The sequence below is a fragment of the Eptesicus fuscus genome, chromosome 13, assembly GCF_027574615.1.
Source record: "Eptesicus fuscus isolate TK198812 chromosome 13, DD_ASM_mEF_20220401, whole genome shotgun sequence".
Taxonomy (NCBI): domain Eukaryota; kingdom Metazoa; phylum Chordata; class Mammalia; order Chiroptera; family Vespertilionidae; genus Eptesicus; species Eptesicus fuscus.
The window spans coordinates 82,208,793-82,235,162 of record NC_072485.1 but is presented as its reverse complement, the minus strand read 5'-3'; the positions used below and the strand labels follow the sequence as shown (position 1 = coordinate 82,235,162).

Here is a 26,370-nt window from a genome sequence, read left to right as displayed (position 1 = left end):
GAGGGGAGCCCCGATTCACGGGTGCCGGCGGGGAGCGCCCCCGCGGCGGGACAAGGGCGGGGCGCGGGGCGCTCACCTCTCCGTCCCCAGGTGCCCGGAGGGCTTCCTCCCGGTGTAGCCGCGGGCCGGGGCCCCGGGCAGCAGGAGCGCGACGCCGGCAGCCGCTAGGAGCAGTCCGGCCCACATGACGGGCGGCGCGCGTCCCCCCGGCGGGCTGGCTCCGGCGCCGGGCGAGGGAGGGGGCTCCCGGCCTCGCCCCTCCTCCTGGCGCCGCGGGGAGCGAACCAGCGCGCCCCGAGCTGGCACGCGGAGCCGAGCAGGGGGGCCGGGGACGCGCAGAGGAGGGGCCGGGGGCCGCGAGGGGATCCCGCGAGCGCGGCTGGAGGGTCTCTGGCACCTCGGAGCGGAGCACACAAAAGGCGGCGCCTCCCGCCCGCCCGTGGCCTCCTGGGGAGGCGCAGAGTCCCGGATGGGGTCAAAGATCGGGGACCCCTGGGGGCGGGGTTTGCCCTCGGCCCACTTCCCCTGCCTGGGTTTGGGACTCGGCTTCCTGAGGAGGCCCTGGGCGGCAGACGGAGGCCCGCGGAGGGAAGAGACTGGGAGCACGGCTGGCGCTGGAGCTGCTGGAGCCCGCGGTGCCGGGGTCCAGGTGCCGGGTCCTTCCACTGCCGGCAGGTCTGCGCCGATCCCGAGTGCGCAGTGCGCGGGCCAGCGGACCCAGCGGTGGGGGTGGTGAGCAGGTGGTGGCGGCCAGGATCATGCCCCGGAGGAAGCGGACATCCGCCTTCTCGCTGCCTGCGGGAATCGTCCCTAGCCACCCGCGACCCGGTGAGTCAGGCTTGGCTTTAGCATTTCCTGGGATGAGGTGCTCACCACCTGTGAAAAGGGGGACCAATCCGGTTGGAATCACTTCCCCCCAAACCACCTGTTCCTTTGGTCCTGGTCCTCAACATTGGTGGCCACAGATGAACGTGGATTCTTGCATTTTTCCTTTCAGATGCCTTTATTTATTTTTTTATATTTTTATTGATTTCAGAGAGGAAGGGAGAGGGAGAGATGGAAACATCAGTGATGATAATAATCATTGATCGGCTGCCTCCTGCACACCCCACACTGGGGATCAAGCCTGCAACCCGGGATGTGGCCTTGACTGGAATCGAATCCGGGACCTTTCAGTGCGCAGGCCAATGCTCTATCCACTGAGCCACACCAGCTAGTGCTCGGACACTTTTACTAACACTTGGCCTGGGGGCAACCCCATGATGCTGTGGGTTCATAACAAAGGAAAACCTCAGGTGTTTTTGTTGTCGTGTTTTTATGTTGGTTATTAAATACTAGAGGCCCGGTGCACGAAAATTCGTGCACTGGGGAGGGGGGCAGGGGGGCTCCTCAGCCTGGCCTGCACCCTCTCACAGTCCAGGAGTCCTCAGGGGATGTCCTACTGACGGCTTAGGCCCGGGAGCAGGCCTAAGCCACAGTCTGGCCTCCCTCTGCGGGAGGTGACCTGGCCGATCAGGATCAGGGGATGGCACCATCCCCATCACCCCCCTGCAGCCTCTGCCCGGCCTTTCTCTGTGGGATCTGCCCGGCGCTGCCCACATCACCCCACCGCAGCCTCGCTGGTGGCCTCCCTCTGCGGGAGGCGACGGGGCGGGTGGGCCCCCCATCGCCGTTTTCTCTCTCTGCCTGCTGGCAGCCCCTTGGCTGGCCTGGCGCCACCTGCTCGCTGGCCCCGCCCCCGGCCGACTGGTTGTTCTGCTGTTTGGTCGATTTGCATATTACGCTTTTATCATATAGGACAAGCAGCTAAGCCGACCTCCCTACCTAAACTGGTGTGGTCCAATTTTTACAGATGTTTACATTTAGGCTGGTTATCTCACCTTGTTAGTCTTGACCCATCTTCTGAGCTAAGCAACAAATCCTCAGAAACGGGTTGCAAGAATATTCTGCAGCCTAAGTTGAATGTCGCTTCCATGTTTATGCCCCTTCCGAGTCCTAAGGGCCTCAGGCCCCTGGGGCATCTCTCCCTGGTGCCTCTGACCTGGGAAGGTGCACGGTCTCCCTCCACCACTCACACCGCGTCTCCCCGTTACTTACCAAGTGCTTCGGGGTCCACCTTCCGCGACCACGTCGTCACAGACCTGGCTCGGGGAGAGACAGAGAGAGCTCTTCTCTCACTCGGCCCACGCACACCACCATCGACGTCAAGTAAGTGGCCCACCCTGGCCCCAGAAGCTACCCACACGTCCTCACATTCACACGGGACACACGTGGTGCCCGCTCCGCCACACTGCAGCACACCTGAGCTGGAGTGCTCTGTGCAGCCCCGCCCTTCACCTGACAGGGTCTGTCCCAGGAGGGTCCGAGAACAGCTGCGATGCGACCTGATGTTAAAGAAAAGCCCCGTCCACCCTCAGGGGGAGTCGGGGTCCTGGGGGTGCTGCAGATTCCGACTGGCGCATTTCAAGGGACACCTTCCTACCCGGGCCTTTCGCACCTTCCTGGCTCCTCGGACCTGTGGCGTCCATCTTGCTCCGCTCATCACGTCTGCTGCTTTCACTCTCTTTGCTCTTCTCCTTTTCTTGTCCGTTGGTTTGTTTGACCCGAGGCTCCGAAGTTTGAACCCTGAGAGTCTAACTTGGTCTCGGCCATCTTCAAGGACTAGTTGGTCACATCCCTGCTACCGCTGTGTTTCCTCCCCACGCCTGTGGCTGTGGCTTCTGGGTTACCAAGGGGACCTCCCCCGAAGGCGGGGGACCCACGGTGGTGGCTGCAGAAAGAAGGCCTCTGGCTGTGACCCTTCCGAACGGTCAGGTGATGAGTCAGTGTTCCTCTTCTTCTCCCAAAGGGCCATCGGAGCAGCGCCTACGTGGGGAGGAGCCTCCAGCTGCCGTGGCAGAGCTCCACGGGCAACCTTCACGCCCGGCGTCGCGATGAGTGGTGTGAAGGCCGATGGGAAAGTGTGGCAGCGGAATGTCGTTTCCAAAAGATGGACGGATCCATGCTGAGTGAGTGAAGCCAAGATTGTGGGAGACGGAGGACTCCGCAGCTTCCACGTCCAGCCCGAAGCCCTGGCTCAGGCTCTGCGCGCGGTGCAGGCTGCTCGGCTGCAGGTCCACCCGCCAGGAAGCACTCGACATCACACTGCATCGTGCCTTCCTGACCGTGGCACCTCGGAGTCCAGCGCCCACCTCCGACTGACTTGTCACCACCTGGAGACTGCTGCGTGCCCGCCTCGGCGGAGCTGGTCGCTGGCACAGGGGCAGGCCTTTGCAATTCAAACCCGGACTTGAAGGATTCAAATCACCGTGTTGAGTTTCAAGTTCACACGGTGGTTTTGAGATGCTCATTATCTTTCCCCTTAAGACCTTGTGTTCCCCGCCACCCCCTCGGAGAGCCCAGGAGAGGAGGGGACGACGGGCAATGAAGCAAGGAGCGCCCCCGCGGGAGGAACTCGCTCCGAAGACCCAAGCAGAGGTGCTTCCTTGCCTTTTCCTTTTCCACCAGAATCTCTCAAAACCACAGTTTGAACTTGAAACCACAACTTTCCTGAAACTGTATCAAAGGCTGGTCTTAAAGGAGCCGGCCAATTCGCCTGGGATCAACCCGACTCCCCTGTGGGGACAGAGCAGCCTTTATTCCCACTGATCACTGGTGGAAATGTGGGCCCAGACACTGACCCACGGAGCTAAAAGGCCGTTTGGCTGTTTGCTGGACAGAAAGGTGAACCCCAAATATGCCTACGCTTGTATTTTCAAACCAAAAGCACAAAGGACATGAAGCCAGAACCCAAAGGGCACGTGCCCACGGGGCGGGAGGTGCATGAGGGGCTACCTGCCCGTGGCCTCGGGGCGTGTCGGGGCCGGCGTGGCAGCTGCATCTGCTGCAAAACCATGTCGGGGAAGGCAGCCCAGCGCCCAGCCCAGCAGGTGATTGACAGGCCGCTGGGAAGCAGATGCGCAGCGGTCAGGAGCCACAGACCCGGGAATCAAAAACCCGGCGCCCGGCACCTTGGAGCTCACGTGGCACAGGAGGTGAGACGTCACCTGACTACCTGCGAGTGGAAGAGGACCCGTACCGGCAGCGACGGCAGGTGACCAGCAGCTGCCATCGATGTGGGAAATGAACTGGGGACACTGGGCAGTGTGACCGGGATACTGGATTGGCGGGCAGCGGGAAGAAAAGCGAAAACAAACGGATCTTTCTTCTTAGACTCTACTTTATTTGGTAAACTAACCACCATCACGCCCACCCACCTCCTCGCTGCAGAAGGCAGTCAGCTCCCCAGACACACAAAGGCTGTGGTTGGGGACCACCCACCATCTCCAGATTCTACGCTCAGGCACCCAGGGCCTGGTGGTCAGGTCTCCAGACCCAGAGCTCTCAGAGGCAACAGAAGGAAATGAAAGGAAGCCCTCACTTCAAAGACAATGAACCCTTCCCGCCCCTCTTCCCTTGTCCCCAAGGCCCCCACACCCCACCGAAATAGAGATAGCAGAGGACAGCGCACGGTGTGACACGCACAGCGTCCCCTCAGCCATGGAGGCACCCCTCCCTGGAAGGGCGGCTGCACCAAGGCCTGGTGTCCCGCGTGGGGCTGGAAGCAGGTGCGACATTAAAAATCCAGGGAGACAGCCACTCCCCGGGGTCCCGGGAGCGGGTTTAGTTCTAAGAAACCCCCATTTCCACACGGTGACTGTGGCTTCTGGGACAGCGGCTCAGGGAAAGGCTTCCCGTGGCAGAGAAGACAGCGGCGGGGGAGGGGAGACGGGAGGGCGAGCCTCCCAGAGGGTCTGCGAGAAGGAACCCTGCCCCTGGCTAATGGATCCGAGTCAGCTCCTCCACAACCTTGATCAGGTCATCGGCGGTGGCCTCTCGCTTCATCCCGCTGCCGTCGTCGTACTGCGGAGGGAAGGAGGAAGGTGTGCGGGCCGCGAGGGGCTCTCCCCCTGGGGAAGGGGATGCCTGCCAGGGAGCCCCGAGGCCCACACCTCTCCCGTGGGGTGTGGCCCAGCAGGTCTATTGAGCACGAGCTGGCTCGGAGCTGCCGCCTGGGGAACATTCCGCACTTCCAGGATAGGGTGGTCCCCAGAGGCACCAGCTCCAGGGAGCAACACCCCAAACTGCAGCTCCGGGGGCCCTTCTCTTCCTGGTGGGGTTCTGGCCCTGCCTCCCTCCTGTGGGTCTGCCGGAATCCCAACATGGCCCGAGGTGCCCTTTTGCTAAAGCGCAGGGCCCCGTGGGTACAGTGCCGGGCGCCTGGTGGAGACCCAGGAGGCGAGCTCAGCTACACCTCCTGGTCCTCAGACTCCACTCCCCGGGCAGCAGCAGAACACAGACAAGGGGCCACTGGTCTCTGGGAAGTGAGGAGGGAGGCGCCGGAGTTCAGCGGTCCCAGCGTGCCCGGCCTGCAACGGACTTGTGTGGCGGCCCAGGCTGGACACGGCACAGCTCACCTGAAGGTTTGCCACGACCTCCTGCATCTTGGGCCGGCTGATGTCCAGGAAACTCTCGATCAAGTCCCCGTCGATGAAGCCAGTGGCCGGTTCTGTCTTCCGCTCCGTGTGAAAGGACCTCCAGGTGGAGGAGTTAAGGAGTGTGCCATCCGTGGGAATGCCCTTACCTCAGCCACCCCTCTGCTCAGCCACCAGCTGGACCCCGGGACCAGGAGAGGAAACAGGCCCACCTGGCAGCCTCGCTGCTCTCTGGACCACCTTGGAACCGAAAGACCCGGGGAATCACCTGCCCCAACGGCGCTCAGCAGGGCGATCTTCACCACAGGCTTCCTAAAGTGCAGCTCAGGCTCCAGGGCTGCAGGGCGGGGGGCGGGGTGTGCACGCCCGGAGAACCCCTCCTCCAGGCCCAGCCACGTCTGCACAGCTCAACCCGCTAGGCTGAGACGAGAGGCATGCCCCACCTACACCTCAGCCTCCCCGCAGCTACAGCTAGGCCACACCGCCTTGTCACAGCGTGACCGATGCCACGGACTCACAGCAGGAGCCCCCCGCTGCACCCACCTCCTGCCGGGGCGGCCCTCTAAATCTCCCACAATAAACAGACGCCCACTACTTGAACCCTGGGTGTCCCTGGGGTTGGGAGGGAGGCTGATCCTTGGGCTTCTGGAGTTTTCAGCTTCTTCACTTGTCCCAGCTCCTGCCAGCCTCTCTAGCAAGGGCCCTCCGACATTACTGCCCCAACGCGATCTCTGAAAGGAGGCTCCGCTGTTGTCATAGAAACTGACTGTTCGACCTGCGATGCCAGGAGGGCCAGAGGCAGACGGTTTCAGGGACATAACGTACGTTTCCAAGATGAGCCAGGTGACGCGGGGTGATACGTACGGGTTAATTATACTCTTCTCCCTCCAGCTGTGCGCTGGAACTGTCCTCTAAGCTAACAAGGGCCTGGTCCCACAGGAGCCGCTAGGGTGCTTGGACAGCAGTGCCCAGAGCAGCTGGGTCGGCCGCTCCCCGGGAAGAGGCTCTCGGGAAGGATATAAGGAGTGCTCAATCTTGCCCACGCTCTTGATGACTTTGTTGAGCCGGTTCTGCATGTCCAGCAGGAGGTTGTACCAGCTCTCGGACAGCGAGGTCACCAGGCCTGCGGAGCAAAGGGAGCCGGAGCTGCAGAGCCTGCGGGCAGTGAGGCAGCCCAGGCGGCAGCAGGAGGCGGGCCGGCTCCACGCGGGTGGGAGCCCAGCAGGCGGCCCTTACCAATCATGCCGTTGACCGTGCCGAAGAGCACGGAGCCCTGCGTGGGCGTGGACGTCTCGCCCAGGTTCTGCATGACCAGGGAGCCGTGGCAGAAGACGTTGACGAACTCGCCCAGGTGGAAGAGCCCGACCTCCTGCAGGTGCTGCCGCTCCTCGTCGGTGGTGGCCGCGCTGAAAGGCAGCGCGACAAACTCACCACCCGGAGCCCCCGCTTCCCTGGCCAGCGCGGCGGGGGCTGCCCCAAGAGGCTGCTCGTGGCCTTTCCTCCCGGCAAGAGCCTGGACTCTGGAGGAGCCCCAGCCGGAGAGGGGCCCCGTCCTCCACCACCCGCCGGGCCCGGCCCCTCCTTCCCACGCTGTCACCCACCTGTCCTTCTGACACACGAACAGGTTAAAGGCGTTCTCAGCCCCCAGGAAATTGTCATCGTCCAAGATCTCCACGGCGCTCATCCAGTTGGGGTTAAAGTCCCGAGCAATCTGAACGCGAGCGGGTGCAAACCAGAGAACCGTCAGCGGAGTGCGTGGAGCCGGCGCTGGGCCCGCCGTCCTTCAGCCAGAAACCCAGAGCCTGCCCCGCGGAGGCCCTGCCCCGCGGAGGCCCTGCCCCACGGAGGCCCTGCCCCGAGGAGGCCCTGCCCTGAGGAGGCCCTGCCCCGCGGAGGCCCTGCCCCGAGGAGGCCCTGCCCCGAGGAGGCCCTGCCCCGAGGAGGCCCTGCCCCGCGGAGGCCCTGCCCCGAGGAGGCCCTGCCCCGCGGAGGCCCTGCCCCGCGGAGGCCCTGCCCCGCGGAGGCCCTGCCCCGCGGAGGCCCTGCCCCGAGGAGGCCCTGCCCCGAGGAGGCCCTGCCCCGAGGAGGCCCTGCCCCAAGGAGGCCCTGCCCCGAGGAGGCCCTGCCCGGGATTGGCAACGGCCACGCTACAGGTTCCCCCCACTCGGCCGACACAGCCCAGTGGCTGCGATCACCCCGAAACGGAGCTGCTCATGGTTCGGGTGGGGCTGGAGGAAGACCTCACCGACCCAGGAAGTGCCCTCCAGGAACGTCTCTGTCCCCCGGGGTCTCTGTCCCCCGGGGTCTCCGTCCCCCGGGGCTGCCTGCCCTCGCCACAGAGACCCCGGGCAGGGCCCGCTGAGCGAGGCCCGCGCCCCGTACCTCCTCGAAGTTGCCCTCCATGGGCTTGTAGGCGAGCAGCAGCACGGAGCGCATGAGGTCGCCCACCAGGATGAAGTCGCCCTTGGTCTTCAGGTAGAGCGCCATGATGTTGTTGTAGTGGTTGCACTCGGTGCGCAGCTCCTTCTCCGCGGTCCACTCGTAGAGCCGCACCTGGGGGCACCGCGTCCGCTCACAGGACTGTCCTGCCCTGTCCTCGTCCTCCCTCAGCCCGTCACCAGGGCACGTGGGCCGTGAAACGGCCTGACGAGGGCTCGCGTGAACATGCCAGCATTTGTATTTACGAGCTACGAAAGCAGCGAGCACCTCACACTGGTGACACGGCTTTCCTTTACATCAAAAAGGAGCGGCAAGACAAATGCTAAGGCAGCGGTAATGCCAGCACCACTAGGAAGATGACAAAAGACGGTTTCCTGTGACTGAGTTTGGTGGCAGACCTGCAGAATATTCTAGAAAGAAGATCCATCTCCAACTTTGCCATCAGAAAGGAACAAGGTTGCCTCCCCAAAATCCGCCTGTTCTGAACCCTTCTCAAACGTGTCCGTTCCTGGAACCTGTGACGCGAGCCCAACGAGAGGGACATGAATGGGCCAGCCAACCCCCTTGCGTAACGAAGGCTCCGGGGCCCCAACTCGGGGCCCCTTCTCCTCCACTCACTGTCGCTGCGGTCACAGCCACGTCGCCAAGAGAATGAAGATGCTTGGTCGTCGGCAGACTGACACCTGGCAGAACCCAGGCTGACAGACACACTCAACTCCCAGGAGAGGTCGCCCTGCAGGCGGTTCCAGGTCCCGTGCCCCCCGCCCCCCGGCCCTCAGCACCCTGTGAAGCGGCTCCCGGACAGGGTGCCGAAGCCATGGTTTCTTGAGATGTGTCCAAAGAACCCTCGCTCCACAAGTGTGGCCTCCAGGAGTCATTCACAGCTACAGTGGCTGCCACCCTCCGTCGGCAGGGTCAAGGTGCCCAGAACACCCGCCTTCGGGCAAGAGGGCCTTGCTGGGCCTCCACCCCGGCACAGTGGAGTGAAGGGGCAAGAGCGCCCGCACCCCTCCCTCTCCCTGCCATGGAGACAGACACCACCAAAACCCCAAGACGCCCTCAGCCCAGGTTCCAGACCTCGCTGTTCAGTACGGTGGCCTCTAGCCCACGAGGCTACAGAACCGCGGCTGGCGGCGGCCCCCATGAGATGCGCTGTAAGTGCACACACACCAGGCCTGAAGCCTTAGCGTGAAAAAAAGGAAAGCGTCTCACCAAGTCTTTATATTGTCACACGTTAAGTAATGCTTTGACTCTAGAGCTAAATAAAATGCATTACTAGAATTAACTTCACCTGCTCCTTTTTGCGTTTATTCACACGGTTATATTACACGCGTGGCTCCTGTGGCATTTCTGAGACGGCCACGGACTCCACAACAGCTCCCAGCCCCTCCCCCAACCCCTGGGGCCTGCAGAGTCCCGCTCCCTCCGAGCCGCTGCCACCAGGTCGGGCGGCCTGCCCCCTGGCCGGTCCCTTGTTGCTCTGACGAAAACCAAGACCTTTTCCTAGGGCCCTGGGCCCTCTCAACGGGCTTTTCCTCCCACTGTCCCTCCAAGCACCCCCAGCCTGCCCTTCCAGACTCTACCACCACCCCTACAGGTGCCACCAGACAAGCCCACCTCCACCCCACCCCCCTGCTCTCTCGCATACAACAGTCCTGTCATGCTTGGTCACTTCAGCACCCACAGAGAGTATCTCTTTCCAATACCCTGACCTCTAACTTGTCTGACCCCCTAGAGCCTGCTGTTAAAGTAACTCCAGAGTGCCGTGGGCGCAGGTCACCGTTCCCCAGCTCCCAGAGCCACCGCCGGCCGCTCCCAGAGCGCAGCAGTGCGCCCTCGCTGGAGCGCCGCGAGTCCGTCCCCGGTCCTGTCCTTACCTTTGCCCCCTCTTTACCACCAGGCGCCCAGAGGTTCCCAACACTCCGGTCCTCTCCTCGCCTCAGTGGAACCCCCTTCCATCAGGTCCCCCTCCTCCCACCTCTCAACCAAAGTCCCCCTCCTCCCACGCTGTGAGAGCCAATGGCCAGTTCTAACCGTGAGGTGACCTGACCCGCGGGCGGCACGTGTCCCTTCCTGGTTTCACGTGACTTCACCCGGACCCTTAGCTTCAGTGCCACTAACACGGCCCGCTGCCATCTCCGCCCACCGCTCGCCTGGCTCCACGCCTCCCTCATCCCGCTACCCGACATCCTCGCCAAGATGCCCACGGACACCGAACCCCTGGTGGCGCCACGGCGCGAAGACAGGTTCGGTCTCTGCCCCGACTTCCTAAGCGATAGGGTGACAGCAGCACCTTTCCCGGAGCCCCCGAGCCCCCCCCTCAGTTTCCTGGGTGAGGGGCGTCTTGTTCCGGTAAGGCCACTCCTGGGGACTCCTGGGTAGCTGCAGGATGGGGTGGTCGCTCGGAAGACCAAGCCACGACTACAAGCTTGGAACTTGCAGTCCACCCTCCTCTGGGAGGACGGGGCTGGAGACCGAGGTAACCCCTCGTGCCCACAGGATGAAGTCTCCACAAAACCCCCGACCTGCAGGGTTCAGAGCCCCGGGCTAGTGAGCGCCCCCATGACCGGGAGGCCGCGCACCCCACCGCCATGAGGACAGAGGCTCCGCACGCAGGACCCTCCTGAGCAGGGCCACTCCCCTGGCTCAAACCCACGTGCCCTCCGGATCGGATGCTCCTGCGGTCCACAGAGCCAAGCCCGACACCTGCTCTAACCCAAGCCCCCCGGGCCCCCAGCTGCACGCCCCGCCCCTGCTTTATCGCTAGCACTGGACACACCCCCCCCCTGCTTCATCGCTAGCACTGGACACACCCCCCCCGCTTCATCGCTAACACTGGACACACGCACCCCGCTTCATCGCTAGCACTGGACACACGCCCCCCCTGCTTCATCGCTAGCACTGGACACACGCCCCCCCCCCCCTGCTTTATCGCTAGCACTGGACACACCCCCCCCTGCTTCATCGCTAGCACTGGACACACATCCCCCCCCGCTTTATCGCTAGCACTGGACACACGCCCCCCCCCTTGCTTTATCGCTAGCACTGGACACATGCCCCCCCACCCTGCTTCATCGCTAGCACTGGACACACACCCCCCCCCCCTGCTTTATCGCTAGCACTGGACACATGCCCCCCCACCCTGCTTCATCGCTAGCACTGGACACCCCCCCCCCCCGCTTTATCGCTAGCACTGGACACCCCTCCCCGCTTTCTCGCTAGCACTGGACACACACACACACACACACACACTGCCCCCCCCGCTTCATCGCTAGCACTGGACACGCCCCCCCCCCCCGCTTCATCGCTAGCACTGGACACCCCCCCCCCCCCGCTTCATCGCTAGCACTGGACACGCCCCCCCCCCGCTTCATCGCTAGCACTGGACACGCCCCCCCCCCCCCCCGCTTCATCGCTAGCACTGGACACGCCCCCCCCCCCCCCGCTTCATCGCTAGCACTGGACACACGCCCCCCCCCCCCTGCTTTATCGCTAGCACTGGACACACCCCCCCCTGCTTCATCGCTAGCACTGGACACACGCCCCCCCCCTGCTTTATCGCTAGCACTGGACACACGCCCCCCCCCCCTGCTTTATCGCTAGCACTGGACACACGCCCCCCCCCCCTGCTTTATCGCTAGCACTGGACACACCCCCCCCCTGCTTTATCGCTAGCACTGGACACACCCCCCCCTGCTTTATCGCTAGCACTGGACACACACCCCCCCTGCTTCATCGCTAGCACTGGACACACGCCCCCCCCCCCTGCTTTATCGCTAGCACTGGACACACATCCCCCCCTGCTTCATCGCTAGCACTGGACACACGCCCCCCCTGCTTTATCGCTAGCACTGGACACATGCCCCCCCCTGCTTTATCGCTAGCACTGGACACACGCCCCCCCTGCTTTATCGCTAGCACTGGACACACATCCCCCCCTGCTTCATCGCTAGCACTGGACACATGCCCCCCCACCCTGCTTCATCGCTAGCACTGGACACCCCCCCCCGCTTTATCGCTAGCACTGGACACCCCTCCCCGCTTTCTCGCTAGCACTGGACACACACACACAACACACACACACACACACACACTGCCCCCCCCCGCTTCATCGCTAGCACTGGACACGCCCCCCCCCCCCCCGCTTCATCGCTAGCACTGGACACCCCCCCCCCCGCTTCATCGCTAGCACTGGACACGCCCCCCCCCCCGCTTCATCGCTAGCACTGGACACGGCCCCCCCCCCCCGCTTCATCGCTAGCACTGGACACGCCCCCCCCCCCGCTTCATCGCTAGCACTGGACACCCCCCCCCGCTTCATCGCTAGCACTGGACACGCCCCCCCCCCCCCCCCCTGCTTTATCGCTAGCACTGGACACGACCCCCCCCCCCCCCCCCCCCCCCGCTTCATCGCTAGCACTGGACACGCGCCGGGAGAACGGGGAGACGGCCTGTGGACCAGGTGCGCAGCCGGGGGCGGACAGCCCGGGCTGGGCCTCACCGTGCTGTTGATGCTGGCCAACAGCTTCCCGTTGAATTCCACCATGGAGTACACGGCCCCTTTCACTTCCTTCTCGGCCACCGTCTGCAGCTTTCCTGGGGAGAAAGAGAGGCTGAGTCTCCTCCTGATGAGCCCACGCTGGCTACTCCAAGGGAACTGAGTCCCCCTCTGGTCTGGCTCCTCTGGCGGCAGGAAACAGCCCGTGTAGACTGGGGTCGCCACACGGACGTATGAGCCTCAAGGTCATGTCCCCGAGCTCCCCGCCTGGAGTCCCCAGCTCTCTCAAGAGGGAGACCAATTCCGTCACGTCCACCTGTTCAAGGTTCTGGGCTGAGAGCTAGTCTTAGGCCGCATCGGGTGGGGGAGACGCGTGAAGATACAGGAGTGAACACGCCGCCTTGAAGCGGGACAGAAGTCCTAAATGGCCGAGCAGCCAGGATCCGTCTCTCACTCGAGCACTGGATTCTCCTACCCCTCCCTCGCCTCTCCCCCTTCCTGCCTCTCCCCCTTCCTGCCTCTCCCCCTCCCTCGCCTCTCCCCCTTCCTGCCTCTCCCCCTTCCTGCCTCTCCCCCTTCCTGCCTCTCCAAGAGCAGAAAAGGCAGCAGCACATGCTCGCGAGTCCGTGCGGCCGCTCATCTACTCCAGGCCTCAGGCGACAGCGTGAGGAGGGGAGAGGCTCATGGCGCAACCATTACCACCCGTTCTCCCGCTGCGTGGCTGAGGCTCTGAAACCTGGACAGTCTGCTTCCTTTCAGAGCCCCCAAGCCCTCCGAGCCAGAGACCGTGCCACTTACCGTCTGAATACTGAAACACCACGATCCGACCCTGCTTGGGCTCCGCCTCTTCCGGGTACACCATGGCTGTGCCCACAATGAAGTACGTGTTGGGGTCTTTGCCCAACTTGCAGGAGACCAGGCTGAGGGCATACTCGTTCTGCAGAAACTGGTGGGCATGGAGCACTGGGGGGAGAGGAGAGGGGGACTGGAGGTGACCCCACGCGCACGTAACCCCGCACTGGAGGCTCGCAGCGCGGCTCCGGGCAGAGCCCAGGTGGTGCCAGTGCAGCGCCTCCTGCTGCTCCTGTCCCCCCAGACTCCCCCACCAGCCTGCCCTGGCCTGAGGGGGCCCCGCCCTCTGCTGCTCCTGTCCCCACAGACTCCCCCACCAGCCTGCCCTGGCCTGAGGGGGCCCTGGCCTGAGGGGGCCCTGGCCTGAGGGGGCCCTGGCCTGAGGGGGCCCCGCCCTCTGCTGCTCCTGTCCCCACAGACTCCCCCACCAGCCTGCCCTGGCCTGAGGGGGCCCCGCCCTCTGCTGCTCCTGTCCCCACAGACTCCCCCACCAGCCTGCCCTGGCCTAGGAGGCCCCGCCCTCCTGCCTTCCTCGCCGAGAACCGTCTAGCACAGTGTCCACCAAATTCTGAAATACATCAGGCCCGGCGGCCGTTTCGGGAGAAGCAGGCACGGGTGACGGGGCCGCACCTTCGAAGGTGTGCTGGTCGATGATGAGGAGGTTGTGCACCTCCACCTCTTCCCCGAAGGAGGTCTCGTGAGGGGCGGTGCTGCTGGAGAAGAGCTTGCTGGAGCTGACGCTGCTGGACAGGGCCTGGGGACAGAAGGGACACTCAGCACCCCGAGAGCAGACCGCGCTGGCAGCATCAGGGCGGGGCCGACGGGACCAGGGCAGAGACCGCGTCTGAGCGAGAACTCGAGGTTGGCAGCTCGAGTGGAACCTGAGGAGCAGCGGGCTTCGGAGGACATGGGGACGCGGACAAGGATCTAAATTCCCTTTGGAATTGACAGCGGTCCAAACAGCACAGGAATCTAAGATCACTGAGACAGCGATGCCACATCCATCCAGCAAAGCTGAGGAGGAACCAGGGTACCTAAGAGCGACGGACTCCACCTCTCCCCAGGGGAACAGCAGGGGAGCACTTCCAGCAACAGGAAAACGGAACTGGGAAGAAGCCCTATCACAGATGAGGCAGCAGGACAGGCAGAGCACCTGGAAGGGGACGCTCAGCCAACCTCCCCGGAGGTGCCGCTCTGGAGTGGCCGTCACGAGCACTCAGATGAGAAAAATGAAAGCTACGTTTGCCTGAGGTCAGCAGCTGGCAATGAGCCCCGAGGCTGTCACTCCAATCCCATGCTCCACCACGCACACCCTACGAAGTGCCCACTGATGAGAGGAGAATCACTCAACCTGCAAAGCTACCAAGCAGCAAAGCCACTGACAGCCACCCGTACCCCGAATTCTCCAGCGAGGGGGCCAAACCCAGCTCCTGCCTGTTTCACAGTCAAGTTCCACTGAAGCCAGCTGTGCCCACCTGTGGCTCATGGCTGCTCTCCCACAGGCAGAGCTGAGTAGATTGAGACAGATGCCCTGGCAAAGCTGAAAATAAGAAGTCTGTCCCTGCACCATGCCCTTTCTTTGTCCCCTGCCCTCACCTGGGTGCTGGCACTCGGCCTCAGAGCAGTTGTGCCCCCACTCGAGTCCTGAACTTCGATGCGGCTGGAGAGGACCCCGAAACACTGGGACACTTCCTGATAGCAGATCTTCCTGCAGAACAGTGCCTGTCAGCGATCCGGGGCCTCCACCCACTCCGACCCTCGCTCCCACCACCCCCCGCGCCCCGCCCCGCCGCGCCTCACCGGGGAGACTCGTAGAGCGGCACCGTGCGGATGTGCAGCTTCTGGATCTCATCGATGGTGCCGATGGTGAGGGTGCTGTTGTTGGCCAGCGCCAGGCTGGAAAGAGGGTCTGGGTTTAGTGAGGAGACTCCGGGAAGGACAGGATTCTAGGAGGGAACTCCACGGGGAGAAAACCAGGCAGAATCGCACAGCTCCTCCAGGGCAGCGGCTCTCCACTTTGACGCCGAGGCTAAGGGCGCCTGGGGAGACGTCACGATCCGGACGCCCGTCCTACCGCGGATTTCACTTAACTGGTCTGGGGGGGCCTAGGCTGAGACTGACGAGCTTTCAATTTAATTAATGCTGACAGCATCAGCATCTACCACAGAGACCTCAACAGCAACTCTGCTGGCGGGCTCGCTAAACCAGACTGCTCCCCCAGGAAATGCCCTAACGTTCCTCCCGCGTTCCCGGCGGTGCTGGGACGCCCGTGTCCGCTCTGGGGAACTACACAATGAGCTCTAAAGCTGCGGGTTAAGAAAATAAATAAAAAATGAAGCGGCGGGTTAGTCATCTGAAGCACCTGACGTTTCCTGAGAATAAGGATTCTGGGGTCCAACCTCAGGTCTGCTGAGTCAGAACTGAGGAGTCGAGAAGATCTGGACTTTACAAAGCTTCCCGGGATTTCTCTGGCAGCCAGCTCTGAGCGCCTCTGCGCTGCCCTTCCCATTCAGCTTGTCCTGACTGACGCTGGGGAAGGACGCAGGCGGGGGGTTTGAGGAAAACGCCACGCCGCTCAGTGCTGGCTCCCGCTGAAGACACAGGCTCACCTGTCAGGGTAGCCGTCGGAGTTGAGGGGACACATGTAGTTCACTTCCTTGAGGTTGACATTGGAGAAGACCAGCTTGTGGTTGCTGCTGTAGATGACAGTGGGGCGGTCAGAGCAGGCGAAGACGTTGGTGGTGGAAAGCGACCGGAAAGTCCTCAGCACCGTGGGCTGGGTGCCCAGGGTCACCTTCTTGCGGTCGCTCAGCAGGCCTACAGAGACGGCATCGGAGAAGGGAGGAAAGGGACAGGGCGACAGCTGGGCCGGGAAGGTCCCCAAGCAGCACCTTCAGGCTGAGCGGCGGGAAGCCAGCCTCCCGGGGAAAGCGCTGCGCTCACCTGTCTCTATGTTGAGCCCAAAGTAGAAGAGCGCCCCGTCTCCCAAGGCGCAGAGGAGGTAGTGGCTGCTCTCAAAGGTGGTCATCAGGATGGACCGAGGGATGATCTCTGGGGGGAGGGTACACCCAGTTATTGTTCCACATTCTGACCAAGCCCAACCCGGTCCGTACAGGAGCCGTACCTCCACCCAGCATCTCCTTGTGCAGGAGCTCAAAAGAGGGCAGCTTCAAGATCCGGGCCGAGATGTCTGTCCAGAGGCCAATGGCACAGAGAGGGGACAGCCCATTGCTGTCCCCTAAGGGGGTGATGTCCAAGCAGGCCACTTCGTGTTCCATCTCTGTGTGGCTGAACCGAGAGGAAAATGGCAGCGGGAAGAAGCCAGGGTGGAAGAGGCCAGAGCACAGGGAGGGACGGCGGGCAGAGCACACACCTGATCTGCCGGAGCTCCTGCGGGTGGATCTGCAGGTAGAAGAGCGCCCTGCCCACGGCGACCACCACCTGGCTGCTGTTGCAGGAGGCCACGCTGATGTTCTTGCCCTGCGGCTCCTTCCACTCGCTGACTAGGGCTTTGGGGTCTTGAGACACCAGCCTCACGGAGGCAGACGTGATCTAGAGGAAGAGAGCAACGTCTCCGCGGCCTGGCAGGGACCGCAGCTGCCCGAGGAAGGAGCTCGGGAAGCCCTCCTTCACCGTGTGTAGCTTTTGCCAAAACCCTGCAATGATGAATTACGACGTTATTTTTCGTTGGAGTCCCATGAAGACTGGCCTCAGGCAGTTTACAGCTTGCACACCTGCCACCGGAAAGGCCTGCTGCATCCTGAGTGAGGCTCCGAGGAAAGGAACCAGCAGCGTAAGACCCTGGGACGCCAGCCCAGCAGTTTTTATCAACCCAAAAATGAGACCTCCCAAATACCCAAGTTCTTTCTTTTAATGCATATGATGGCATACCAACTTTAATAATACACATGTTAAAAGCAAAAGTGATACACTTGGTGACAGCACGCATTATCACCCAAAAATTCTTGGTCATAAAGTCAACTTGTTAGCTATTCACACTGACCACAGTATCATACGCCGCAGCAAATGAGATCACGGACTCATGAGATACTATGGTGTCTACTCATGAACCGTACTTCATGGTGACGGTTGGAACTTTTAAAAAAAAACATATTATGTAAAGCAGTAAAATGAGGAACTTAGAGCTGGAAAGAACAAGCACTCTTAGAATAACCCTGTTATTTTCATTTTGCAGATACCTATAGGATGTAAAACTCACCACGGTCATAATGCTGACAGGCTCCCAAGACGGGGTTCAACATTCGTACCCCCTACGGGCGGCCCTTCAGCCAAGACCAAGGTCTGAATGACACATCTTGACCCCTTTCCAAACCCGATATTCAGCATTCACAGGCGTATCAATGAAAGCAGAGACGTTTAAGCCAGTCCGACCTGCAGCTTCTGACACACTAATTTCAGGCCCCGGAGTGAGGGAAGGATCGCTCAAGCCCACAGCCACCATGGAGAAGGGACAGGAACGCTGAGTGAGAGGCGTATGCCCCTGGCATGCAGAGACCGCACAGCCACGATCACCTGACTACTGCTCCTGGCACAAACGGTCACGGAGAAACGTGCGGCAGGAAGAGCAAGAGCCCTCTTTCAACGGGAGCACTAACAGACGATGGGCCATTACCTGGAAAAGGCGTCAACTATGTAATGATGAGAACTTGTGAGGCTTTTTAACATCCAAGTTCTTTACTGCGTACAAATCACAAAATTGTACTGACGTTCTATAAATTTATTTCATCACTGAAATGAAACAAAAAGCAGGTTGATGGCATTATGTATCGATTCACCTTAACTACCAAAATGGAGTGCATATGTAAGAGGAAAGCCCTTTTGTAATAGACTTGAGCTGTGCCAGTGCTCAGGCCACGAGCTAGAAAATACGAACAGAGCAATCAGCATCAGCCCCTCCCACACTCAGTCCAGACAGAAAGAACCTTCCCTCCAGTTCCTACCAAGTCCACCACCGCTGATTGGCTAAAAGGAAGAGGATAAAAGATGGAAACAGTTCAATAACCCTCAGGCACTCAAGTGTTGATCTCCACTGGCAAACACCGACTCTGCCAGAATGGAGAACAGCTCAAGAGGGGAGGTGGGGTGGGGTGCCAATCAAAGAGCATCGGGGTCACTCCAAACATAAAAAGATTGCCGGGGCGAGGGGGCGGGGCTCAGCAATCAGGCCCTCCAGGATAACAAGTGCCCCACAGCAGAACATTTAGAAGAGCTCTGATTCAAATAACTCATATGTGTTAAGCGCTGCCAATAATCACATATGGTAGCGTTATGATGAATTGTTTTCTTCTTTGTGCTTTTCTGTATTTTCCCAATAAGTACGTGTTAATATTATAAAGAGGAAAATGAGTGTCTCAGAAGACAGGGTCTAAGTCCTAAAACAGTAACGCTCAACATAGCTATACGAAAGCCCCGTCCCGAGATCATGTGAACACACAACACACACACCTGCAGAGGAAACGGCGTTAAAAGCAACAACTCCCAAGTAAAGAGTTGTTGAACTGTTCTCTCTGAGCACTGGGTTATCAAGTAATTTAACGTTTTCCAGCCCTTTAACATTATTTCTAGGGCCATAAATACGGACTGTTGTAAAATCCAGGGGTGCTTTGCACTGCACTCGAGGTCAAATTCAAGGACACGGGGCCTGCCCCTCCTCAGTCGTTACCTGAATAAGCTGCTGATGAGCCACGTTGCCGCAGAAGAAGGTCTGCTGCTCATCCACAAACCCCGTCAGCTCCGTCTCCTCCACCTCCTCCCCGTTCAGCATGAGGACTCTGCAGCGGGAGGGAGCCTCGGTGAGCCGGCCAGCGCCCGCCGCCTTCCCAGGAGCCCCTGGAACCGGCCCAGCGCCCCGCCGCCTTCCCAGGAGCCCCTGGAGCTGGCCCAGCGCCCCGCCGCCTTCCCAGGAGCCCCTGGAGCTGGCCCAGCGCCCGCCGCCTTCCCAGGAGCCCCTGGAGCTGGCCCAGCGCCCCGCCACCTTCCCAGGAGCCCCTGGAACCGGCCCAGCGCCCCGCCACCTTCCCAGGAGCCCCTGGAGCCGGCCCAGCGCCCCGCCGCCTTCCCAGGAGCCCCTGGAGCCGGCCCAGCGCCCCCGCCGCCTTCCCAGGAGCCCCTGGAGCCGGCCGGGCTCATCTTACCTCGTCTGGCCCACAAAGGAGAGCACCAAAGTGTCATCAGTCTCCCGGGTAGGATCAGACCGCAGTGGCCACAGGCCTGGAACAAAGGTCAAGGGTTGAGACGCACCACACAGACCAACACATCTGAGGCAGGGCCAGCTGCCCCCATGGGGAGAGGAGAATCTGGAATCTGTCCTCAGTTGAAACACACACTGTGTTCCCTCCTGGTAGTAAGACTCTGACGAAGTCAGACATTCCAAAAACAGTTTGGAGCCTGCCATATTAAAGTTTCTAATTTGATTTCAGATAATACATTTACATGATTCAAAATCTAATTTATTTTTTAAAAATATAACAGAAGTCTCACTCCTTTACCCCTCCCTCCAACCCATCCTTCAAATAAGTCATCAAGAACAGCTTCGAGCCTGACCAGTGTGGCTCAGTGGTTGAATGTCAATCTATGAACCAGGTCACGTTTCACTTCCTGGTCAGGGCGCATGCCCAGGTTGCGGGCTCAGTTCCCAGTGTGGGGGGAGCAGGAAGCAGCCGGTCAATGATTCTCATCATTGACGTTTCTCTCTCTCTCTCTCCCTCCCTCTCCCTTCTCTGAAATCAAAAAAATACATATTTTTTAGAAAGAATAGTTTCTAGTTTGTCCTTCCAATTTACTTAATTTATTGAGGTAACATGGTTAATAATTCAACTTTACTTTGTAGTTTAGGGAAACAGGTAAACACTGTATTACAAGCAAATACAAGGAAAAGAGCCACTCCCCACTGCTGTGCAGCCTGCCTTCTCGTTACACGCCGCGCCCTTATCAGAGCGGAGCAGGCCCCGTTTGTGACAGCGGCACGGTGCTGCGTTACGTGGCTGTGCCAGCTTACTGGCCCACTGCTGGGCACTTTTCAGTGGGTTTTGCTGCGACACACGGGCCAGAGAATAACCTGACGCGTATGTCATCTGCTGCAGAGGAAGGTCTGCGGGCAGACACCAGGACTGGGCTGCGGGCCGGTCAGTCGCTGCGGCTGCAGCTGGGCAGGCATCGCTAGTGAGCACACAGCTCCGCACAGCCTCACCCACGTAAGGTGCCAAACTTCCAGTTTTGGTCACCTGGCAAAGAATGCGATCACTATTTTGTTTTGATTTGCATTTCTTTTAATACAAAGTGAGGCCTGTTACCTGTCCATTTGTGTCTTTTGCCAAACTGAGGACAGGAAATCTGGTGCTCTTTCTAGCATTTTTTTTTTTTTTTTTAATAAATTAGGGAGAATGGGTCTTTGGCTAGAAAATAACATGTTTTTAACCAGTTTGCCATTTCTTCTAACTTCACAGTGTTTTGTCTCTATCACGTAGGAGTGTTTTATTTTTCTTGTTGAATTTATCAATCTTTCTTTTTGGCTCCTGTACTTTGAGTCAGTTTAAAAGACCTTCCCCACTCCAAGATTAGAAAGGAATTCACCAACGTTTGCTCTTAGCTTTGGTATGGCTTCATTTTTTTACATGAAGTCTTTGATCCATTTAGATTCTAGCAAGGGGTACACTGTGCAGTATGGGTTCCACCTTATCTTTTCCCAAATGACTGTTACCCCAACATCATTTATTACAAAGAATCACCTTTGTCTCACTGAACTGAGATGCCGCCACTAACATACACTAAATTCCCTCAGATATTGTTATTTCTGGACTTTTGAGTCTGCCCATGGGCCTCTGCCTGTTTTGCACCGAACCACACCTTTAGTTTCTTAGGTTTAATAGTATGTTTTGTTTAGTTTTTACATATATATATATTTTTTGGTTAATCCTCACCTGAGGATATTTTTCCATTGCTTTTTTAGAGGGAGGGAGGGAGAAAGGAAGGTGGGGAGGAAAGAGGGACAGAGAGAGGGAGAAAAAGAGAGGGAGAGAGAAACATTGACGTGAGAGAGATGTATGGATTGGTTGGGCCAGGGATTGAACCTGCAACCAAAGTATGTGCACTTGACCCAGAATCGAACCCAAAACCCTTCGGTATGCAGGCTGGTGCTCCAACCATTGAACCACACCAGCCAGGGCTTAGAAACGTGTTACCATCTGATAAGGCTTGTCCTGCATCGCTGCTCTCAAGTTTTCCTGGCTCTTCTTGTTTCTTGCTCTTTTTATTTGGACTTTGACTTGTCATCAAGGAAAACCTACTGATATTGATACGTCGCATATAAAAAGTCAGAACAGCTTCCTAAGGATTTGTAAGACCTGGCTGTATCTTTTTTATTTGAACAAGCCAGCCTTTTAATCCTTCAAGAGTACTTTCAAGTTTTATGGATAGATTTTGCACATTTCTTGTTAGACTTATTCCTTGGTATTTTACCTTTTTGCTGCTATTGCAAATTACCTCTTTTCCTCTATTATACCTTCTAATTGTGTTATTTTTTTAAAACAGTAACTATCTTTTATTACATATGTATGTGTATATATATACATGTATATATATGTGTGTGTGTGCGTATGTATGCATATGTGTGTGTGTATATAGTTGACTGCAGAGAGGAAGGGAGAGGGAGAGAAAGAAACATCAATGATGAGAGAATCAAGGACCGGCTGCCTCCTGCATGCCCACTACTGGAGCTCAAGCCCACAACCCGGGCAGGTGCCCTTGACTGGTATCGAACCTGGGACCCTGCCATCTGCAGGCGATGCCCTATGCACTAAGCCAAATCGGCGAGGGCTGTGTTTTTAAACGAGAGTTACTGACTTCAGTCCATTAATTTTATAACCTGCCACCCTAATGAGTTCTTACTGTCTAGTTTTTCAGTTGATTCTCTTGGGTTGTGCAGTTAGTTATATGACCTCTTCCTTTCTAATTCATAAACCTCTATTTCTTTCATTTTCCCATCTTGTTTCTTTACGTTCTGAATTACTTCATTTTAGTTGTAGCTCAAATATACAACTTTAAACTGGCTTCGCTTTCTTATTCAATCTGATCACCTTTTTCTTGTAATAGGTGAATTTGGCCCATGTACATTTACTAACAGGGTGCCAGGTACCTGATATGAGATACAGATACTCGTACATATGTTTGGTGTCAGTCCTGTCGTATTACTTTGTTACGTTTACTGCTTATATACCGCAAGTCTTTCATTATGTAGCCTTTCTTTGATCTTTTTGATGCTATCAATTCTCCTGGACTTGAAGATTTGCATTTTGTCCTCGAAGTTACTCTCCCTTCCTATGGCCTCCTCTGTCCCCACTTCCCGTGGCGGCTGTCAGCTCCCTATACACAACACTCAACTACCTTGTAATCTCCCTCCCCATCCTCCCCTTCCCTGTCCGATGCTGGTCAGCAGCGCTCTTTTTAAGCTGTTAGGCATGTTTCAGCTTCCACCACTCCACGGCACCGTGGCCTTCTTCATTCTTTCCTTTGTTTGATCAGCTTTCCTCTAGCTCTCACCCAAGTGCCTTCCCAACATGTAACAAGGCCAAGGCCAAGGTCATTCAAGTAAGATCTGCATCCTACATCCACCAAAAGGCTACCTTTGATGCCGGGTAAGTCAATGCTGGCATGCTCATGGATTCCAATTCCATTCCGGATGATCCGCAAGGAACCTTCCTTGAAAGCCCCCGAGCAAGTGACCAGCTGCAGAGAGAGACAAGGTTTGCAAACGCCCCCAGGCCTGGGCCCTCATGCTGAGGCCCAGCAAGCACATCGGCTGCACCTGGACCCCAGGGCCCTGCCTGGGAGCTGGGTTTGAGGAGGCAGACCCGGCGGTCTCTCCGACGTCCTGACAGGACGGGAAGCACATCCCAGTCCAAAAAGCAGAGGCTCCTGCTACTGACCTCGCACGCTCCCCCCCCCCCCCGGGCCGTTTTACTGAGAAGATCACAGGCCCTGGAATCAGACACACCTGCCACTTCCTAGCTGTGCGACCGTGGACGCGTTTCAGAATCTCTCAGCCCTCTGAGATGCCAAGAACCCCTATCGAGCGGGGTGCTCGTGCGGTTATGATGTATATCAAGTGTCTGGCAGACCAAGATAGGCACTCAACTCAACAAATGGTGGTTCCCCTTCTACCATTGGTTTACTGAGTGAGGCTCTTAAAAGTTATCTGCAGTGCACGCTCCCCATGGGCAAACCCAGGAGGGCAGACTGAGTGGGCACACCTACCACCCGTTCCAGGAGGGCCCTTACCTGCCCCTGCCCCTGCCTCTCCAGGTCCACCACGCACATGTCCACGATGGGCCCCAAGTTGGTAAAGGTTTCCATGGCCACCACGTAGGAGCCTTGCTCATTGCTGTCAACATTGAGCTACGCAGAAAGAGCAGTCAGTCCTGCAGCACGCCCAGCAGACCCCGACCCCGGGAGAAATGGTCTCACCCCACAGAACCTCAGTCCTGCGGGGGGTGCCCTCCCTGTGCGCCCCGGGAGGAGGCTGTGGAGGGGACTGCTGACAAAGGAACATGTCCTACAGGCGACCCCCACCAGGCAGGGATTTCGAATGAAGCAGTTTGGAAATCAGTGGAAAGTGTCTGCACGTATTTTTCTGCAGAGGTCCAAAATGTTCACATTCTAAAGGGGAGGCGGCACGTTAGACCATGACCTTCTGCAGACGGAGCTGGGTCTTGCTCATCATTCCCCACAGCACCCAGCACCCTGCCCGCACACGGGCTGCACGAACCGTGAGGACGAGAGCTCAAGGTCAGACGCACAGCCGATCACGCAGAAAGCTGGACAGCGGGGACAGGGTGAACGGAGGGATCCCGAGGGCAGTGAACACAGAATGCTGACGAAGCAGCAGCGAGAGAAGAAAACGCCTCTCACCTTCACAAGCTGGGAGTCACCAAGGCGAGACCCGACAAACACAACACCGTTATCCAGGTACGTCAAGCACTCGGCAATCGAGGTCTAGGGAAGGCCAACAGCACGGAGGGCATCAGGACTCCTGTGGCGCCCGGACACCGTCCTCCCCTCAGGCTGCGCTGAGAACACACACCTCAGCCATGGTGCCCACAACTCGCCATTTCAAACCTCAGGCCACACCACACAATGGCCCTGATCGCTGAAGTTTCTGACTCTCCACTGATCACATCCCTACAGTCAGAGAAATCTGTAATTGATCTCGAAGGTGCCGGCTCCAAATGATCACTTTAATCCCAACTTCAATCACCTCAAAACTATTGGAAACCTCTAAAATTCACTGCATAATTCTTAACATGTTCTGGGAACCTCCTCCCGGAATGTACTGTAAGCATTACTAGGTTAATCTTTCCTTCTTTTTGCTTCTTTTTATGCTTGAGGTAGTGCCTGGCTGCCTGTGAGTTGCTCCAACATCTAACTCACTCAAACACAAACTCCCACAGCAGGATGACCGTGTGTTGCTGGGTAACGGAGCCCCCGTCACAGTGGGGGCCGCGCACGTGGGGTCAGGAGGCCCCGAGGAGAACGCAGCGAGGAGGGGCCCTACCTCTCCGAGGAGTTCCACCCGGAGGTCCTTGAGGGTGACCGTGCCGTCCATCTGCTCCTCCTTCTCCAAGAGCAGCATGAAGAGCCGCCCCTCCATGTCCCCCAGCAGGTAGCGGGAGCCATTGGGGTCCACGCGGTTGTGACACACAATCGTGCTTTGCTGCCAAGAGGGAGGGCAGTCGTTAGAGGTGAAGCGACGGCCACAAGCAGAGCGCAAACCACTCCCCTTCCCAAACCCGGCCTCTGCGTGGGCACGAAGCCCACCACCAGCATCGCATGTGCTCGTGAAATCAGAGGCGGTTCCCTGTGAGGACAGCTGTCGGAGGAGTTCATACCAAAAGGTTCAGCCACATGTTACCCTACTGGACACCAGGGACAGAAGGACCAGAGAGCAGCTGTAATGACTCACGGGACTATAACTGCTACCAGAGGGTTTGCTACCCTCCTGCCACCGTTCACCTCCTAGCACTAATGCTACTACAGATGGTGATTTATCCTCACGGCTTAGTTTTTATGACCTGAAATTTTAAGATGTGGAAATCTTATGACTAATTTTTAAACGTCTGTGTAATCTGCCCTGGCGGGTGGGACTCAGCGATGAGTGCATCGGCCGCACACTGCAAGGCCGCAGGTTCGATTCCCGATCAAGGACAGTCACCTGGGCTGCAGGTTCGATCCCCGGTCGGGACGTGCGGGAGGCAATCAACTGATGTGTCTCTCTCACATCAATGTTTCCCTCTCTCCCCCTCCCTCCCACTTTCTCTCTAAAAAGGAAAAAATATCAAGGATTTTTTAAAAAGTCTGTACCATTTATCACTATAGTACTTTACATGACGTAAACGCTGCAAATACTTAAATTTGCAAAACTTTTCCCTTCTTAAAGTTACCCGGCCAATCAATGAAAGGGCAAACCTATCATTTCTCTCTCGTAGTGAGCACGCAAGCTCTTCTTAAGCACCAACAGGCAAGCCTCTCTGTGTTCCCAATGACCAGCACTGTCCTATACACTCAGTGAACAGACACCTGTGACCTCCTGACACGTGGGGAGAGAGAGGAGCAGGGTCAAACGGCGGGGGTGGGGGGGGGGGGTGGGCGCGAGGGACAGAAGAGGAAACGGAAAGCCGCTCACCTTGATGATGGGAGGAGCGATCGCCAGGTACTTGTCCCCGTTGTGGTAGGTGATGGACTCCTGCCCGATGATGATGGCCCCGCCAAAGGGCTCGGGGACTGAGGAGAGAGGGCGCGTTAGAGGGCTCTGCGTGGGGCTGCAGACCTGAGACAGCAAGGGCACTCGTCCAGTTAACGAGGCAGACGAAGACCATCGTCGTTTCTGAAGACCTCCTAACTAAGCCTTTCCTTTCCGCCTTGTTCCTGAGCTTAGTTTTCCCCATTATCAGAGCCACCATTTAGGAGCCAATTTGCACTGAGGAGGAGTTTTAAATTTCTCTACTCGCTGGGACACACGGCGTGGCGTCGTGCGGGTCTGGAATGCAGCCAGGCTGGGTCAGGAGGCACAGACGCGGGCCATGCCCTCGGGCC

At 58.5% G+C, this 26,370-nt stretch overlaps 2 protein-coding genes across 2 annotated transcripts in view; both read right to left on the bottom strand.

Moving 5' to 3' along the window:
* Positions 1 to 186, bottom strand: part of VWCE (von Willebrand factor C and EGF domains) — a 29,073-nt gene extending 28,887 nt beyond the window's left edge. Inside the window, 1 exon segment of the mRNA XM_054725516.1 lies at positions 77 to 186. Within this exon segment, the coding sequence (XP_054581491.1) occupies positions 77 to 186 (110 nt within the window).
* Positions 187 to 4,201: 4,015 nt separating this feature from the next.
* DDB1 (damage specific DNA binding protein 1) overlaps positions 4,202 to 26,370 on the bottom strand; it is a 28,041-nt gene continuing 5,872 nt past the window's right edge. The window contains exons 6-27 of the mRNA XM_054724804.1: positions 25,961 to 26,058; positions 24,833 to 24,991; positions 24,190 to 24,273; positions 23,560 to 23,676; positions 22,905 to 23,007; positions 19,419 to 19,494; positions 18,947 to 19,055; positions 16,637 to 16,815; positions 16,388 to 16,551; positions 16,207 to 16,314; positions 15,873 to 16,080; positions 15,064 to 15,159; positions 14,860 to 14,971; positions 13,894 to 14,017; positions 13,210 to 13,374; positions 12,415 to 12,509; positions 7,857 to 8,027; positions 7,076 to 7,185; positions 6,711 to 6,880; positions 6,495 to 6,597; positions 5,457 to 5,580; positions 4,202 to 4,902 (exon numbers count right to left, since the gene is read on the bottom strand). Coding sequence (XP_054580779.1) covers positions 4,819 to 4,902; positions 5,457 to 5,580; positions 6,495 to 6,597; positions 6,711 to 6,880; positions 7,076 to 7,185; positions 7,857 to 8,027; positions 12,415 to 12,509; positions 13,210 to 13,374; positions 13,894 to 14,017; positions 14,860 to 14,971; positions 15,064 to 15,159; positions 15,873 to 16,080; positions 16,207 to 16,314; positions 16,388 to 16,551; positions 16,637 to 16,815; positions 18,947 to 19,055; positions 19,419 to 19,494; positions 22,905 to 23,007; positions 23,560 to 23,676; positions 24,190 to 24,273; positions 24,833 to 24,991; positions 25,961 to 26,058 — 2,759 coding nt within the window. The 3' untranslated portion in view covers positions 4,202 to 4,818. The remainder of the gene's footprint in view (positions 4,903 to 5,456; positions 5,581 to 6,494; positions 6,598 to 6,710; positions 6,881 to 7,075; positions 7,186 to 7,856; positions 8,028 to 12,414; positions 12,510 to 13,209; positions 13,375 to 13,893; positions 14,018 to 14,859; positions 14,972 to 15,063; positions 15,160 to 15,872; positions 16,081 to 16,206; positions 16,315 to 16,387; positions 16,552 to 16,636; positions 16,816 to 18,946; positions 19,056 to 19,418; positions 19,495 to 22,904; positions 23,008 to 23,559; positions 23,677 to 24,189; positions 24,274 to 24,832; positions 24,992 to 25,960; positions 26,059 to 26,370) is intronic.